At 37.5% G+C, this 16,908-nt stretch overlaps 2 protein-coding genes across 5 annotated transcripts; one reads left to right on the top strand and one right to left on the bottom strand.

The window, feature by feature from the left end:
• Positions 1 to 74: 74 nt before the first annotated feature.
• LOC116252701 (ARF guanine-nucleotide exchange factor GNL2-like) lies at positions 75 to 8,169 on the bottom strand. 4 transcript variants are annotated; one of them, XM_031627165.1, is made up of 4 exons: positions 8,063 to 8,169; positions 6,264 to 6,585; positions 3,458 to 5,931; positions 75 to 2,014 (listed from the first exon to the last, which is right to left on the bottom strand). In XM_031627165.1, the coding sequence occupies exons 3-4, from the start codon at positions 5,791 to 5,793 to the stop codon at positions 184 to 186; spliced, it is 4,167 nt and encodes a 1,388-aa protein (XP_031483025.1). In that variant the 5' UTR covers positions 5,794 to 5,931; positions 6,264 to 6,585; positions 8,063 to 8,169; the 3' UTR covers positions 75 to 183. The 4 variants fall into 4 exon arrangements, with proteins under 4 accessions (XP_031483025.1, XP_031483033.1, XP_031483014.1 ...); XM_031627173.1 differs by having other exon boundaries at positions 3,458 to 5,824; XM_031627154.1 differs by adding an exon at positions 6,830 to 7,015 and having other exon boundaries at positions 3,458 to 6,585; positions 8,063 to 8,138.
• Positions 8,170 to 9,254: 1,085 nt separating this feature from the next.
• Positions 9,255 to 13,582, top strand: LOC116252392 (vacuolar-processing enzyme). The gene is made up of 9 exons (XM_031626658.2): positions 9,255 to 9,531; positions 10,097 to 10,261; positions 10,353 to 10,509; positions 11,038 to 11,123; positions 11,225 to 11,424; positions 11,725 to 11,773; positions 11,868 to 12,080; positions 12,252 to 12,458; positions 13,082 to 13,582. Exons 1-9 carry the CDS (start codon positions 9,337 to 9,339, stop codon positions 13,262 to 13,264), a joined length of 1,455 nt encoding a protein of 484 aa, XP_031482518.1. The 5' UTR covers positions 9,255 to 9,336; the 3' UTR covers positions 13,265 to 13,582.
• The last annotated feature ends 3,326 nt before the right edge of the window (positions 13,583 to 16,908 follow it).

Below are 16,908 nucleotides of genomic sequence, written 5' to 3'. Positions count from 1 at the left end.
GCAACGAATACATTCATACTCCGAACTTCTAAGAGCAAGTCGGTTAAGAAACCTCAAGATTTTTTGACAAGAAGTTATCAATTTAAAGATTCATTAGATTAAGAAACTTCAATATGCAAGGACAAGATGCTCTGTGTAATATACATGACACTGAATTCAATGAAAGAACCTGCAAGCTAGCAGTTAGTATCCAGGAAAGAGCTCATCTTTAACAGCTGGAGCTATCCACAAAATTTGAGTAACAGTGATGTCCCACAATTCGTTATCTTCACTGTTTACTAAGATATTATGCTCTTTCATGGCTAGTATCATCTTCTTCAACAGCGTTGGTATCAAAATCTGCATCTTGTCACTATCACCTAGTTCTGTCTTCATGCAAGTGTCCATCCTCCGCAAGACTCCCATCCAGAAAGATCTAAATCCAGAGACAGAAGATAGAGTTCTTAGAAATTGAATGAAAGCCTCCGTTAGGAATTCCATGGCTAGACAAAGTGTCCCCTCCATGCTTCGCATCTCCTTCTCAGAGTTCTCCCTTCTCGAGTATTCAATGGCTTTCTCTAAGAGATCATCCGCCATAGCAAATATTACATGATTGAAGCAATGTAGGCACACAGTTGAAGTGAATCCCAACCCTTCAGCCTTTGTGAAACACCTCTTCAAAGTCAAAACTGCGTGATTCCTGATCTCTTCTCTCCTGACCAGACATATTTTCCGAATGCTTTCAACTAATCTCACAAACATTGTACCTATAGATGATATACTGTTCCTAGAAGAATCTTGGGCTGTCGATGATGAGTTATTGCTGCCAGGGTCTGAGAATCCGGAACTAAGCCAGCTGACTAACAAGTTCACAGAATCTGCCATTAGATCAAGCACTTGCATGCTTTTCTCTATGGAACTGAGCTTCGAAGCTGAAAAACTAAAAGCAGATTCAATACATATGCTGTAATTTAACCTTGTAACACATGCAACATTATCAGACATTAAGGAGATAAGTGCCTCAACACCATCATTGAAAGCTTCCGGGCTTCGGGCACTGATTGATAGAATAGCAATTATGGACTTCCACCCAAATTGTGTCTGGATGTTCTTTGCATTTTCTTTTAGTATATTTGCAGATATTTGTGTTAATGCCTCGCAACATGAATCTACAACTCGGCTATCAATTTTCCATATTAGTTGCAGGGACTTAAAGATGAGCTCCTCAGAAGTCTTGTCAGCTTTGTGCAACAGCTTAGAAGTGACGTTTAACACACCAAAGAGCGACTTCTCAACAAAAGGACATGAACCAAACAGAGGCAATTGGCTTATCAGTCCCAGACAGTCATGGAAAGCGGGCCAAAAGGACATGAACCGATCAATGTTGTTTTCAGTGAGCATTACAATTAGGTCCCAGCAAAATGCTGCTGTTTCTTCTTCATCTAAAGGACTAGTGAATTTTTGTCCCCTTCCAGCACCAGCCAACAAAATTGCTTTGCCAAGATTTTGCAAGGACTCTTCATGTAGATGCTTCGATTTTGAAAATATGCCTTCAATACAACATTGGTTGATGAACTGGAGATTCCTCTTATTGGTGTTACCAACAGTAGTAGAAATGGACTCCTCATCGTTCTCAGTTGAAATGAACTGTCCAAATTTCCCAATAAGGCTGGAGAATCTGCGATCATCGTTTACCGTTGATGGAAATATAACACCAGATTCAGTTCTGGAGTGCAAAGGAAGATCAAGATCCATTCGAGGGGGTGGAGTTTCATTATCAGACCCTGCAAGTCCAGGAGGCAAGAGCTTGAGCCTTTTCAGTCTTAGCAAACAATCGACCACATTTCTCCAGGAACTTCTGATGGAATCACCGAACTTGTTGGCAATGGTGAAGACTGCTAAAGTTGCTAGTCTAGGTTTCACATCTTCTGTTAGACTGAAGAAGGTTTCTTCCAGGGAAGCAAATGGATTGAGCAATGTGGTGAACTTGCATAACATTGCAAGAATCTCGTCTAGAACATCTTCCAAATTGTACCTGTTGGCAGCCGACACATATCACAGAAAAGAATAAGGTTTGGCATAGAATGGAAGTGCGTACATCATTTACTATAGAAGAAAATATCATGGTCTTGTATTCTCTCAACAAAATAAGATGATCCTATTCAAGTAGATGACCTAGACGAATATGAATACATACGCACACAAAAACATCTATGTGCTTACTCAACTACATGATTTGTTTATTATTTGCTCTCTCTCACACACATGTTTATATTCACAATGGGTAAAAAATAATCTCTTCCATTTTAAAAATGCTATATGCAAAACCTTGTTTCCAGGGCAGATCCAGGAGCGGTGGGGTGTGTGTGCCCCCCCACCCCTCTCGAATTAAGAAAGAAAAGAAGTAGGGTTTTACATGTAAAGCTTTTGGAAAATAGCTTCAGCCTTCATGCCTCCTCTAGAATTTTGCAATAAGGCTGGCCTCCATGAAGGTTTTAGGATAATATCATGGCCATCCATTAATTTTCTAAAAGAAATAGTTAAAAGGATAATGTATGATGTGCATGAAATAAATTATTTGCAGTTAAAGTAGATGTTACCCGTTCTGCATCCTAAATAAAAGTATTTTTGGTTATCTTGAAAGAACAAAATCTCACCCATTCTTCTTCTATCTCTCTCTCCTTTCCCTTGTTTTTCTTAGGATGGCAAATGGTAAGTTGGTAACAATTGGATTTACTTGTGCAATTCTTATTGTTAGGAGAAAATAAATCAAATCTCTTCATGTTAGGGAGTGTGAGAATCATGCTTTTGTTCCGAGTGAATGAGAAGTTTACAATCCATCACCCAAAAAAGAGCCCAAAAGCCTCCTATCTCCTGGGTCCTAGGTTGCATCAGCATCAGAGATTGCAGTGGTGCACCCTTCAAATTACCTACTGTGCCCTCTAGAAATCGAACACATAACGTGTCCCCTTATGGGCCTCCCAGCTTGACTAGATATGCTCTGCCCTTTTTTTTGGTTAATTGATACTCCCATGTAACTTTAATTTGCATTGAACATACAAAGTACTAGTATGGAATTCAATTCAAAATACACTAAGTTCTACTTTGTGTTCCATCAACTTTTAAATATTTTGCATAAAGTTATGATAAATATCATTGACACAGTCAAACAATTTTTTCAGTTCATTTTAAAATGCTAAGAAAGTCTAAGGGTGTGTTTGGGCGATACCTAGAAAAAAATTGAATTACCACAATTGTATTAGAAATGTGAAGTAAATGTCTGATTAACAAACTAATTGTGCAAAAAACTATTTTCTGTGAAAATGATCTTATCCTAGATTTTAAACATGTACATATCAATATCAGATTGTCTCAAAAATAAGCGAATAATAATTGAATAAAAGTAGTATGTGAAACATTTGCATAAATCATGTTTGAAAGTAAATAAATAAATAAACTTGTGTTGATAGTGACCTACCTTGCTATTCTTGCCACTGCAAGGAAGCCTTCCATGCTCTGGTTTATGATCTGGTCATCATCTGCATGTTCGAAGACAGTTGCCAATGTAGCCATGGCAGGGCCAGCAATGATGGAGAACATATCATGGTTCAACTGAGTCTGGCCTTCACAAAAGATATAAGCATCAGTTGTCTTGGATTGGTTGATGATGTTGATCCATCTGCTTGGGGTCATCTCAACAGAACCACCTGATTGATCAAATAATGTGATCTCATTTGTTGAAATAGACTGGAAAAGCTCTGAAAGATACTCTCTGGGAAGATCTTTTCCCCCATTTATATTCCTGTTGTTTTTTATGAATTCCTCCTCTGTCATCTTCTTCTTTACCTGTGCATTATGTTGATCGGTGTTCAACATTATCAGTGAATAACACAACACAAAAACTGCATCTTTGTCCACAAACATTTCATCTGATTGTTCATAAAACCTCTCAGCAAATGCCTCAAGAATCCTTTGAATCTTTTGGGATTCCCCAGGCAGCCGAAATGTCTCAAGGAAATTCCTGAGGGCTGCATCAAGGATCATATTCTTAAAGTCGAAGGTAGACGTGAATTCCTTGAGAACTTTAAGATGAAATTCATCAGGGTCACCAAGATAATCTCCAATCATTGTTTTGTCCAAGCCAGGAGTAAACCTTAGGAAGTAGGCTAAGCTTTGTGCTTCAGGGGGATCAGGGACAAGATGTGCATGTTTCAAAAACTCTAGACCCTTCTTCTCATCCAAGTTAAAATGGTTTACAGATACCAACAATCTTTTCTTCATGTATTTCCTCACTCTCATAAACTCAACCCATGCCTTTGGATCATCACATCTTTCACATTTTTCAGTCCAGAATGGTTTGTACTCTGTAATTCGAATCAAATTAGAGTTAAAAGAAGAGGCGTCATTGGATGAGAGCAAATTTGAGTTTGCTTTCGAGCTCCTGGATTTTTCCATGCCATCTGCAATATGCTGAATCATCACCACTAGCCCTTCAAAAGATTGTGCCTGTATTGAAGACAAAGGACCATTGTTTGGGAATGCTCTCTTACAAAGTAATTTTCCAATTTCTTCAAATACGTTACTGTAAAGCGGGTTGCAGTCAAAATTTGTGTACATCTCTATCCCAAACATTGGCTGCCTGCAAAAACTAACCAATCCTTCAATTGCAACTTCTTCCTGCTGAATTGAATGTAGTTTCCCCCTTGCAATTTTCAGGCATACAAACCGGAAAAAGGCCTCCAGCTGAAGCTTCAAAAGTGATCTCAAGTTATTATACAAATTCAGGACTACACTGCAAATTAGTGACAAAACTAAAGGCGTGGAGTGAGAGCCATGGCGAATGAGATTGTAAAAGAGATCCTCTTGAATCATTTTTAGAAGTTTGGGGTGTTCACCAATTGCTTCTCCTGCAATTTCAATTGCAGAATTTATCAGGACCAAAGCAAAAGATTCCACATCCTCATCAGGTGAGCTGGGCATTGCATTGAAATCTGGCACCTCAGCAGCTACATTCAGCAGAGAGCATATAAACTGAAATATATCTACCATGCAACCAATACCATAATTCAGGGACGAGAAATTATCACTGTCTGCCAAATTCCGACTGCCACGTTGAACCTCTGGCAAGTGAGCATAGATCATTTGGACCAATTCATGCATGGCAAGCCTTGCACTCCGTTGGAGCAAGTGTCCCCTACTTGCAGACTGTTGGACTACTTGAAAGCAGGTGTTCACAATGGTGCAAACAGCACTGTCACTCAATAGTACAGAAGCTTTGCACCTCAAGCATGAGATCAGAAGCTGAAGTATCCTCATCAGGATGGTATCATCAGCTGCATGGCCGCTCCTTTCAAGTCTGCAGTTGGTGATGGCATCCACAATCAAGTGCATGGCTTCACGGGAATGTGGTGTAGTAGAATCAAAGATGTCCAGCTTGAGGATCTTGATGGTGGCTGACAGTGCAGATGCAACTGCAGGGGCAGCAATCTCATCGAATTGGATCACTTCAAGGAATGGTGACAGGTAGACAGAGGGATCAACTGAGTGCCAATCTTGTTGGATGCTGAAGATGAAGGTGCGCAAAGACTTGAGGCCGCTCATGAGGGAGGTGTCCAGGGCTTCATCTGCACCTGGAATGAATTGAGAGGCACATTGATCCCCTGGACTCATCCTCATGACGGCTAAGAGTGCACCAACTTCTGTGTTCACCATGCATGAGATGCTGAGATCGATCTCTTTTCCCCTTTTCACCCGTTTGTTGTTGTCCATGGAATTCTTTTCTGCCATTCTCTGCTCTCCACCATCACCTATCATCGTCACCACTGCTGATTTGAAGGCACTGAACCTTTACATATCATCAATATCATTGATCATATAGAGGTAATGAACAAGTCTAGATGTGGATAGTTCTTCTCTCGATTTATGACTACAATCACCAGCATCACTGTTTATCTGAATTGCCACCATCATCAACACCATTTTAAGAAACTTCAATTTTTTGAGTGAGAAGATGATTTCTCCGACAAGTTGTATAGTTCTTTACAGCTTGTTTGTAAAAAAATTAGGTTGTGTAACTTTTTGCAGCCTACAACAGAATTCCTATCACATTGGAAAGAAACTTTCTTGTAAGCCATTGAGGTTTGAAAAATATGGCACTTGAATATTTTTCTACGACTTTTGCAAACTCATCCTTTGGTTAAGAAAATAAATCTTTTACAAGCTGTAAAACATTCAATTTAAAAGCGTGACTACTAAAAAACATGCATCATTCTCTTTTGCGTTACCTGCCATGATCCACAAATATGGTTCTGTTTGAAGATGGCCATCTGCTTCTGCGTAATTCTCTTCATTCCCATCTCATCTACCATCACTTCCTTTGTAACAGCACTTTCTTGAGGTAATTTTTTTTTTTTTCGAAACAATTAGGCTTCGTTGCCAAAACTAACTTTGAACCACCAACACGAATTAGATTATACGTTCAAAACAAATATTTTATAAAATGATAAAGTACATAACTTTGTCATATTTCAAAATCGAATTCCCAAAATTGATGGGTTGGGTAACATCAGATCTTCGCGGCAATACAACAACCATATTCACGATCACCTGAAAAGGAAAAATTGGGTGTGAGAACTTGGGGAAGTTATGAGTATGATGTCCAGCATCAAACTTACCTTGCTACTGCATGAAGTCAAGTTAAACAATGCATGGTTCAAATATTCGACATGCACATACATGAAACATTCAAGAATGACAAGTATTTAGAACAACAATGTCATGAACCTAATAAATACATATACATGCACTAATTATTATTTGCAAACATAATCAAGTTTCTCTGTCAACTTACCGCAGGCAGAACGCAAGTGCTGTCTCAATCGGCACTGGTATTTTCACACAACAATTTTATTGCAATGCTCAAGAGAACAACCACAAGGTATCAACATCAACATGTGTTAGTACTAGACTTATAGAGTAGCCGCTGTCTTCCTCCATTTAATCGACCCCTTAAAATAGACCAGTTGGAGCCGGAGGGCTGTTCACAACCACTAAAACAAATTAAATCCATGTTGAAATCCATTAGCAGCAATTAAATCTATAGTTTTCAAACAATTAAATTCAACTTGAGATCCATTCAAAACCAAATGAGAATTGATATCGAATCAAAAACTCTTTGAACCTCGTTTCAAGAACAAATAACTCAAAACAGGCCGGACTTATATCAAAGACGAATTTATTTGAAAGCAACCAAAAAAACTGTTTTCAATCAACTCAGATGTTGATCCAAATCTGTTTATACTTTCTAGACGAGATAGGTCTGTTTCAAAGTCCACTCACAGCAAATCAATATCTATTTTTAAAGTAAGGTTAAACCATATGTAAAACCATTTATAAAAAATAGTATATATATATATATATGTGTGTGTGTGTGTATTCCAAAGCAAGCTAAAACTAAATTTAAATCCAAATCCATTTCCAATAACCAAAAATGTATATTTCAAACAAGCTGGGTCCATACATCTAAATCTATTTTCGCTACGATAATTAGATTTCTTAGATAAGTGGATCCAATTTAAGGTGTCGGCCACATGCACTCTTGGTGAAAACTCCAAAATATCCAGAAAACTTTTAGAAAAACAGTGGTTGCAAGCCTCTTCCTGAAAATCCTTTATTTAAAAAAAGAATTCAGGCGATGCAAACACAAAACTGAAATGGTTGGCAAAATGAGGGGGCTGTTTCAAACTCGCATGCCTCTCCTTGTAAATATTTTGAGGAAAGAAGAGGCCGGATAAACGATGTATATAGATAACACTATATTTGAAAATGAAAATAAAGGTTGGGGGCAACATCAAAATTTTTTCCAACAAAAGGAAAAAAAAGGAGTGTCTTCACGAAACATAGTTATGTAGATTGAAATCATCATACATACATACATGCGTCATGTGAAGGCATGCATAGACATGACTCCCCACTAAAATGGCATATGCAAGCATGCATGTTATATGCGGGCATACATCAGATGCCAATAATTTGACTCATAAATAATTAGAACATAGAAAAATATATGCATGAACCAAAATACCTTAATCGCGATGCCATCTCTCAACTCAATGCCTCTTAAGAATGATAAAGAGCGAGGGAGGGAAGAAGAGAATGAGGGAAAAGAAGAAGAGCAAGAATAACAAAAACTTATTGTTTATCGTCTATGGTATGATGTTAGAAGGAGTGGAATGTGGAGAGATTTTCTATCCGAGTGATTATAGATCTTGACCTCTTCTTTCCGCTATTCTTAGGCTGTTTGATGAGACAAGCCAAGGTGCCCACGTGTGTGGTTCGAAAGTGAGACAAGTTGTCCATCGTAAAGGGCCGCAGCAACGAATGGGTTCAAATCACTGTTTTCCTTTCACTCGTTTTAGCAGTAATATTAATTGTCTTTTATTAATATTAATTGCAAACGTATTCGTTCTAATATAATTATATTATAATAAGCATGATATAAATATATTTAAGTTTCTTGATATAGTAATAAGGCACATAACTTAATTTTTCAAGTTTTAATAGTGCATTATGTTTAACTATGTTTCGGGGCATTTGACACTAATAACAAATTTTTTAACATGCATCCTACTCTTACTCCAAAACATAAATTTAACGCCAATTCTAAATTATTGTATCATTGTGAGGAATTTTGGATGGTATTTAAAATTTACTTTATCCAAAAGTTTCCCATAAAACTGGAAAATAAAAGTTTGGAATTTCTTCTTCAATGCGATATTTAAATAAAAACTAAAAAGCAACATATTTTTCATATTTTTCGAAAGAACAAAATCAGTTGCATTTATAGAAAAATTGAAATAGTTCTCAATTCTTTTTCCAAATTACATTGCAATGTCCGAACCAGATACACCATAGTTTTTTGTTACAAAAAAGAAATACATTGACATAATTTTATATTATTTTTATATTAAAATTATATTGGTGAAATTTAAAAATTCAAGTTCCGAAGAATGGATCTAATGATATCTTTGAAATTACTTTAACTCGAAGATTCATACCCGATCCGTTCTCTTCCTTCCAACATGTTTCAAGGCGTAGGATGAAAGCCACGTCACCTTGCCTTTTAATCCACTAGATTTGGGTTCTACGCCACGTCAGCAACAAAGGAAACCTTTCATGTTGCTGATCCGACGTGGACTGAGATCGACGGTCCAGAGTGAATATTACGAAGCTTTAGTTTTATGCCACCAAGTGTTTTTAGTTCCCAGAATGGCGGAAGGAGGCAAGCCTGCGCCTTCTCTTCTTCCGATCAGTTTTCCGGGAACCGCCTCACCGTAATTCGACTCGCCGGAAACTGGCATGGCCGGCCCTGCGGAGCTGCTTCTCGCCATATTTTGTGTGTGCGTACTTACCCTCGCATCCGGTGATGGGAACTCCCCGTGGTCCGACATAATCCGGCTGCCGTCGGACGAGTCCCTTGACGGGGACTCTGTCGGCACGCGGTGGGCTGTTCTCGTTGCTGGGTCCTCCGGCTACGGGAACTACAGGCATCAGGTGGAGACCTTAGCTCCGACCATTTTTTGATAAAAGGCAAAAACTTTTGGGTGATTTCTATATGATATCCCTGTCTTTTTGGCTCTTGAAATAGGGTTTTCATTTCTGATGACGGCGGTTCCCTTGTTTTTTCAGTTTTATGTTTCCGTCATTTTTCGTTTTCGGCATTCTTCCATGGTCTTTGTTGAAGATTTAGGGTTTTGATAACGGAGAATCGCAGGGATTTGCTTCATAACTAATGTACGTTAGTGTGCTACCAGTTCTGACTGAATGGATTCTGCGAAATGCATGTGATTAGGAAAATGGGAAGTCGCAGATTTCCTGTTCATAATGTAATGAACATGGTTAGCTCGTATTTTTAGATTATTCAAAATTTCTGTCTGTTGATATCCTTTATTGTGTCAACTGGTGAATCGCCAGTCTCATGCAAATGATGCGACATATGCACAAATTTGAACTTTTCATGCTGTATTAGTATTAATTTGGTTAAGACGGATTTTTCATTTCTAATTTGCTTGGACTTGTATTACGGATCAAAGATTGATTTAAAGTTTTGTATCTCCAGGCTGATGTTTGCCATGCATACCAAACCCTGATAAAGGGTGGATTAAAAGAGGAAAACATCATTGTTTTTATGTATGATGACATTGCTTATCATGAAGAAAACCCTCGACCTGGCACCATCATTAATCATCCACACGGTCAGGATGTCTATGCTGGCGTCCCCAAGGTTCAGTTTTCCTAATATCTGTGAACTCCTTCCCTTAATTTCATGAAACTGGTTTACATGATTTTATTTTTGTTCTTGTCAATGGCCATAGGATTATGTCAAGGATCACGTTACTGTAGAAAATTTCTTCGCTGTTCTGCTTGGAAACAAGAGTGCTGTTACTGGAGGAAGTGGCAAAGTCGTTGACAGTGGTCCTAACGACCATATTTTTGTCTTCTATTCTGATCATGGAGGACCTGGAGTGCTTGGTAAGCAGTTAAAAGTCTTGCAAGTGATACAAGTCTGTCAGAATTAGGTAAAATGTTCATGTGTGTGTGTGTGTGTGGCAGGTATTGTCTAGTATGATATCCCACACAACCGCAATGTGTAGTCTGTGCACTGTTGCTTTACATGATTATGACCTCAAAAAGGAATAGTAACCTTTGGATTGTGCTTAACATGATCTATTCATGATTTTCCATATGTTAGAAAGAAATTGAAGACGATTCTTCAAGAGCACTTTTAGACCATCCTATGTCAATGAACAGTGAGCCACTGATTTTTCACTTTGCTATCTTTTGAATCTTTAAATTATTATGAGCATATCCATGTTTTTTCATTCCATATAGCCCTGATATACCATTAATTTTCAGATCACGACCACCATATATTCCCACTAGAATACATGCACCCAAAAGAAAAAGACAAAGACACTAGGTTTGCATATTGGTTTTATCCTCGTAAATGCTTAAACTGTTCGATAGATCAATTCAACTCCTTGGTCTGTGTTCATGCAGGGATGCCTACTTATCCTTACCTTTATGCTGGTGACCTTGTGAATGTCCTGAAGAAAAAGCATGCTGCTGGCACATATAAAAGCTTGGTACTGACAAACTTATCTATTCAGATGTTGCAAGCATCTTCTATAACTTTTCGAATGGTAGGCAATAGGCTGGCATAATATGTTTTTCTTTTTCCTTTAAGGTTTTCTATTTGGAAGCTTGCGAATCTGGAAGTATTTTTGAAGGTCATCTGCCTGAAGACTTGAACATATATGCTACCACAGCAGCAAATGCTACTGAAAGCAGTTGGGGAACATACTGTCCTGGTGGATTGCCTAGTCCTCCTCCTGAGTTTGACACATGTCTTGGAGACTTGTACAGTGTCTCTTGGATGGAAGACAGGTATAGCCCTTGGTAGACCCTTTAGACTTTTCCCATGCCTCAATGAAAAGATGACTGTTGTCCTTAGGCTTGACAGTCGAGAATTATAATCTTACAAAAAGCTTGCAACTTCCCAAAAGAAAAAAAAAAAGAAGCTTCTTTTTTTGTTTCAACAGCTGTGGATTGTTGCACATACTGTATTCTACTTTAAGGACATGTTTTTTTTTGGTAATTTGTCTCTTTCTTCTCTTGAGAATGGTTTCTATTATATATGTGTTTTTGGTGGTTGTTAATGTAATCCATTTTTAATGTGTTCCCCAGTGATGTTCATAATTTGCAAACTGAGACATTGAAGCAGCAGTATCATCTGGTAAAAATCTGATATGTTTTTTCCAAGTGCTTTGCAAAACTCAAATATTTGGGTTTCTGTTTCCAATAATCACATATTTTTAAAATCATTGCAGGTTAGAGACAGAACTTCAAATTATAATACTTATAATTTGGGCTCCCATGCTATGCAATTTGGCGATTTAGAGCTCACCAATGAGCAACTCTTCTTGTTCATGGGATCAAATCCAGCAAATGAGAACTCATCTTTTGTTAATGGAAACAACCTTCCAGTGTATTCAACAGCTGTAAACCAACGAGATGCTGATCTTCTTTATTTTTGGAATAAGGTTGGTAGAACTCATGCTTATATATTCTCTAGGAAAGTAGCAACTTGCTGATGTTGGCTAGCTGATCTTTATTTTGATCCACTTTCTCTTGGTTACATATATATTGCTGTTATTTTTATTTAAACATCAAAATATTTTGCCAACTGAATCATCATTTTTGTTTCTAACCAGTATCGAAGGATGCCAGAAGGATCTTTAGAGAAAGTAAATGCTCAAAAGCAGTTGTTTGATGTGATGGCCCATCGCATGCATATAGACAACAGTATGGAACTTATTGGGAAACTTCTCTTTGGCTCTAAGAAAGGAGCAGAAGTGCTCAATACTGTAAGGCCAGCTGGACAACCACTAGTTGATGATTGGGACTGCCTTAAGACTATGGTAAGTTTAACGTATTCAGCAATTTTTGTGCTGAAAAATTTGTTGAAAATTCTTAGGCAAACACTTTAATAAATCATTTATGACAATTAATGTAAGAATCCTGCAAGTTTATCCTTTTGGTTTCATCTCTTCGGTGGAAAAAGTGGATGGTCCAATGTTGTCTGTATAATGTGGTTTTGTAAACCATATCATTCTTCAGAGAAAGGTTGCTATTTCTGCCGTCTTTGTTTAATAAATGATATAATTGCTCAGAAAGGACATTGCTACTATAGTTTCTTTTCTTCTTTTCCCTTAGTTTGCAAATGAGAAATATAGCCTGATACATGTTTCCAATCAGGTTGAGCCATGTAGCTTCAGTTCTTAAGAGATCCTGTGATTGTCATTTCCTTGTGTAGCTTCTTAGTTTCCAGTTCAATTAGTGCAGAAGATGGCATCTCTTTTGTGAACATCTAAACCTATCAAAAAGACGTATGGAATAAATACTTGTGAACTGGATCTATACAAGTGGCACACCAATTATAGTCGAATAAAAGGAAACAATCAATTATCCACTTATGTGTGTTAGGCGCTATTAGGTCCATCCCCTTTCTCGCTTTGTGACTTCTATTTTGTCGGACATGCAGGTTCGGGCGTTTGAGAAGCACTGTGGATCGCTTTCCCAGTATGGCATGAAGCACATGCGCTCAATTGCTAACATCTGCAACGCAGGACTCAGGAAGGAAACCATGGAAGATGTCTCTGCACAGGCTTGCACCGTAATCCCTGCAGGGCCATGGAGTTCTCTTAGCAGGGGATTCAGTGCATAAATCAAGAATCTTCGGCGGTTCATTCTTGAGGGATCATTGCTTACATTGCCTTGAGATAAGTTGGTTCTACTAGGATCTCTTGTACAGCTCAAAATGTAAGTAAGCACGTCGTGTCATTCTTGTCCGTATTGTTGTTCTCCTATATGGTTTGATGTAAAGGGAAGGGCCTCTTCAGTGATAGCAGATTGATGGAGGCCCCCCTCCTGCCCACTAGAAAAAGAAAAAATTACACCAACCTCAAGTTGAAACCGGAAACTTACACTGTCATATTAACCTCTATCAAATAAAGCCAAACCCTTATGGGCAATTTCATATTTACCTTTTTGAAGTTGAAAAGACAATTTATTGTCGCCACAAAGAGGAGCCCCACAAAAAGTTTATTATTGTTCTTCCGTCCTGTCACCACAGCACATCAGATCCATGGATTTCAAATTCCAAATTGGGAGTAACAAATGCCCTCTAAATGGGATTTTAACAACCATCTCAAGATTCTCATTCAACAGTCTATTTTTCGTGACATGTTTCTTAGTTACTTTGAAACTTGAGCTTTTCTGGTTATTCCAGCAACTGTTGTGATCGTAAAATAATTTTTCTTTTTTGTTTGTTTTTGCGGAAACTTTGTAAACTATCATGTGCATATACCACATGAATCTCGGCATGGGCTCCTGTCCCAGTGGGACCCGTGAATCACTCCAAACCTTTTAAGACCACTACCCGGAATGCTCCACTCTCTATACATCATAAAAAGTCATGACTATGTTCACCCCTTCCACATATGAGAGCAAAAAATGCTAGTGTTCTAAACTATCCGTTCTAAAGCATCCGATCCAGTCCATTATATGGTATCCGCAGTGTATCGGCCGGATCGGCTGATACGAGTCAGAGAAGGTCTGCTGAGTCAACCTAAATAACGATTCGGGTGTGGTGTCCGCTGATATTCGAGGATCCCAACATGCAACGTATCGGCCGATACGAGTCGATATAGGCTATTAAACATCCACAACACTGAAAAAATACAGGCATCGCCTTCTTACAGAACGGTGACCACTTCTACTGGTAGGCGTTGGACCACAAGCATAAATCAGCAGCGTTTTGGAGCCGACCATATCTGAGCATCCCCTGGAATCCCAGAACGTCTACATTAACGTCACACCCAATACTCCAAACATTTTTGTGTTTGTATGGACAGTTTTTCTACGTTTCAAGAATGGAAGAGATTCCTTTTCCAGGGCCATCAAACGCCCCATTGAGGTAAATTCTCTGCATTTTCCCTCTCTTCGCTGCAAATGGAAAAAATGTTTTCCAATTCACTGCTGGCTATAAGAAGTTTCTCAAACAATCGCTGCTTGAATGAAGTTCAGAGAGGTGTGAATTGGCGTTTGAATTTCCATAAAATCATGATTCATTATTCCATATCTTTTAGTAGTAATACAAATAAACTATTAATCACAGCCACATTCCCGTCAATGTAAAGTATGTTACTATTGAGATGGGGATGAGTTAATTATAATATGACAAAAGAACACCTAAGTTAGGAAATGCTCAAGTTTACTACTTTTCATCAACCCCTTTGACTACATCTAACATAGTTTACGTGTATCTCTGCATGTATGTAAAGTAGTTGACAGTGCATTTGCTTTGATGTGCATGCAAGTTTAAGAAGGGCAATTATTTGAAGCAGTGTTCTAAAAATGTGCATTTTTAACGTAATGGGGAGCAAATCGATTCGATTCATCCGAAAAGTAAAGTTTTTATTATTTGCATGTATTTTACTCATTTGTGTTTCAAAATAAACATAATGTTATTTTTACCAGTTCTGTATCAACATTTCATAGGAGCTAATACTATTTTTTCAAAAATTTTAAAGGGCCAAACTCATACTTTTTAAAAAAATTAATAGATAAATTATAATTTTTCAAAATCTGCCAGACCCCTGGCTATGCCCCTAGCTAGGTGCAAGATTTAATAGAAATCGGCGATAATGTAACGGATAAAATTTGGAGGTACTGAAATGGAATTTTGGCAAAATTTTCCCCAGAACTGGAGACATTATAAAACTCAAGCATCCACTTGTGCATTGTATTTTTCTGCTAGCTAATTCTCCTCTGCTATATATATATATTGGCAATAATCAAAATCCAGAAAAAATGGCTGTATTCTATGTGGCCTCCACCCTGTTTGGACTTTGTATTTATATATTTTATGCCCATATCTTGTTGGTATATTTGGCCCCATAATGACAAATACCACAATTTTTTCATAAAATAATGGAAAGTGGAATTTCTGCATATAAATATCAATTCCAAGCCCTACTGGATTTTCATTTTTTTAAGCTAATTTCAATTTCCTAAGTTTTTCTACTTCATAAAAACATTTTTGTCCTTTGATTGCAGCCATGGGTTTTTTCTTGTTTTTTTAACGGATATAAAAAAGTACAATAAACAAATATTTTCACATTATCGTAAGACTTTTTATGAACACATATCAAATAAACTAAATAAATAAAATCCAAATACATCAAGAAGACTGGGATTATGACTGATACTAGATTTTAAGGATTATTTTTCAGGAAAATCCAATTTCATGTGTTACATAACAAGGAGCGGATCCAAGAAGTCGGGCACTAAATATATAGTTAATGCTCAGGTCTTAAGATAGGGCAATGACACGAGTCTCGTGAAGTTGGTCCATATAACTGGGCATAGGTCTACCCAAATCCATATACTAAATTAAAATTGCAAGTAGGTTTCATGGAGAACACACCCCACAGAAACCCCAAATATCTCTGCCTTATATATAATAAGCTTGGGCATCGGCTCCCGAAAAGACCAGCCCGGGCTGGCTCAATAAAATATTGGGCCAGCCCAGATCGGTCCGATTAACTTTTTTTAGTTTTATTTAGTAATGATGTATATTTTATTATTAAAAATATATTTTATTTTTTATTTTTTTATTTATTTTTACTGAGCCGAGCCAGCCGGATACCAGGCCTAATATATAAGTGTAATTGGCCACATAACTGGCGTAAAATTTGCTAAGAATGTCTTGTGACCCCATAAAATTCAAAGCAAGTTGTATGTTAGGTTGAGGAGGATTGGAAATGACAAAAATACTCTTTTAAGGTAAAAAAGAAGACCCTCTTCTATCAGGATAAAAGCGACATTTAAAAAATGACTTCTTACAAAGAAATAAAACCACTCCCATAATAAAATGAGTCCCTTGTTAGCCAGGAAACTGGCTAACTAAAATTTGTATAGCACCATTATAAAACACCTTTCAACTAAACCTCCACCTCCTCTTTAACATTTCTCAAATGTTGGTCCAAGTCCAAAAATTTTCTTCACAGATTTTCATATCCAAAGGAGTATATATATATATATATATATATATATATATATATATATATATATATATATATATATATATATATATCACAAAACAAATATACACATCACAAAACAAATATTTAAAGAAGTTCAACAAGATGGACGACCCTATATATTTTTTATTTTATTTACCCTATGTCAGGTATGGCGAAAGAGAGCCCTTGGCAGTTCCTCACTTTTCATCGGCCGTAAAATCCATGGGGGTTTCATTCAGCGGTGAAGCCAAGATTTTTCATCAATGGAGAACTTGCATAAAAT

Source organism: Nymphaea colorata, chromosome 1, assembly GCF_008831285.2.
Source record: "Nymphaea colorata isolate Beijing-Zhang1983 chromosome 1, ASM883128v2, whole genome shotgun sequence".
Lineage (NCBI taxonomy): Eukaryota > Viridiplantae > Streptophyta > Magnoliopsida > Nymphaeales > Nymphaeaceae > Nymphaea > Nymphaea colorata.
This window is presented reverse-complemented; position numbering and strand designations above follow the sequence as displayed.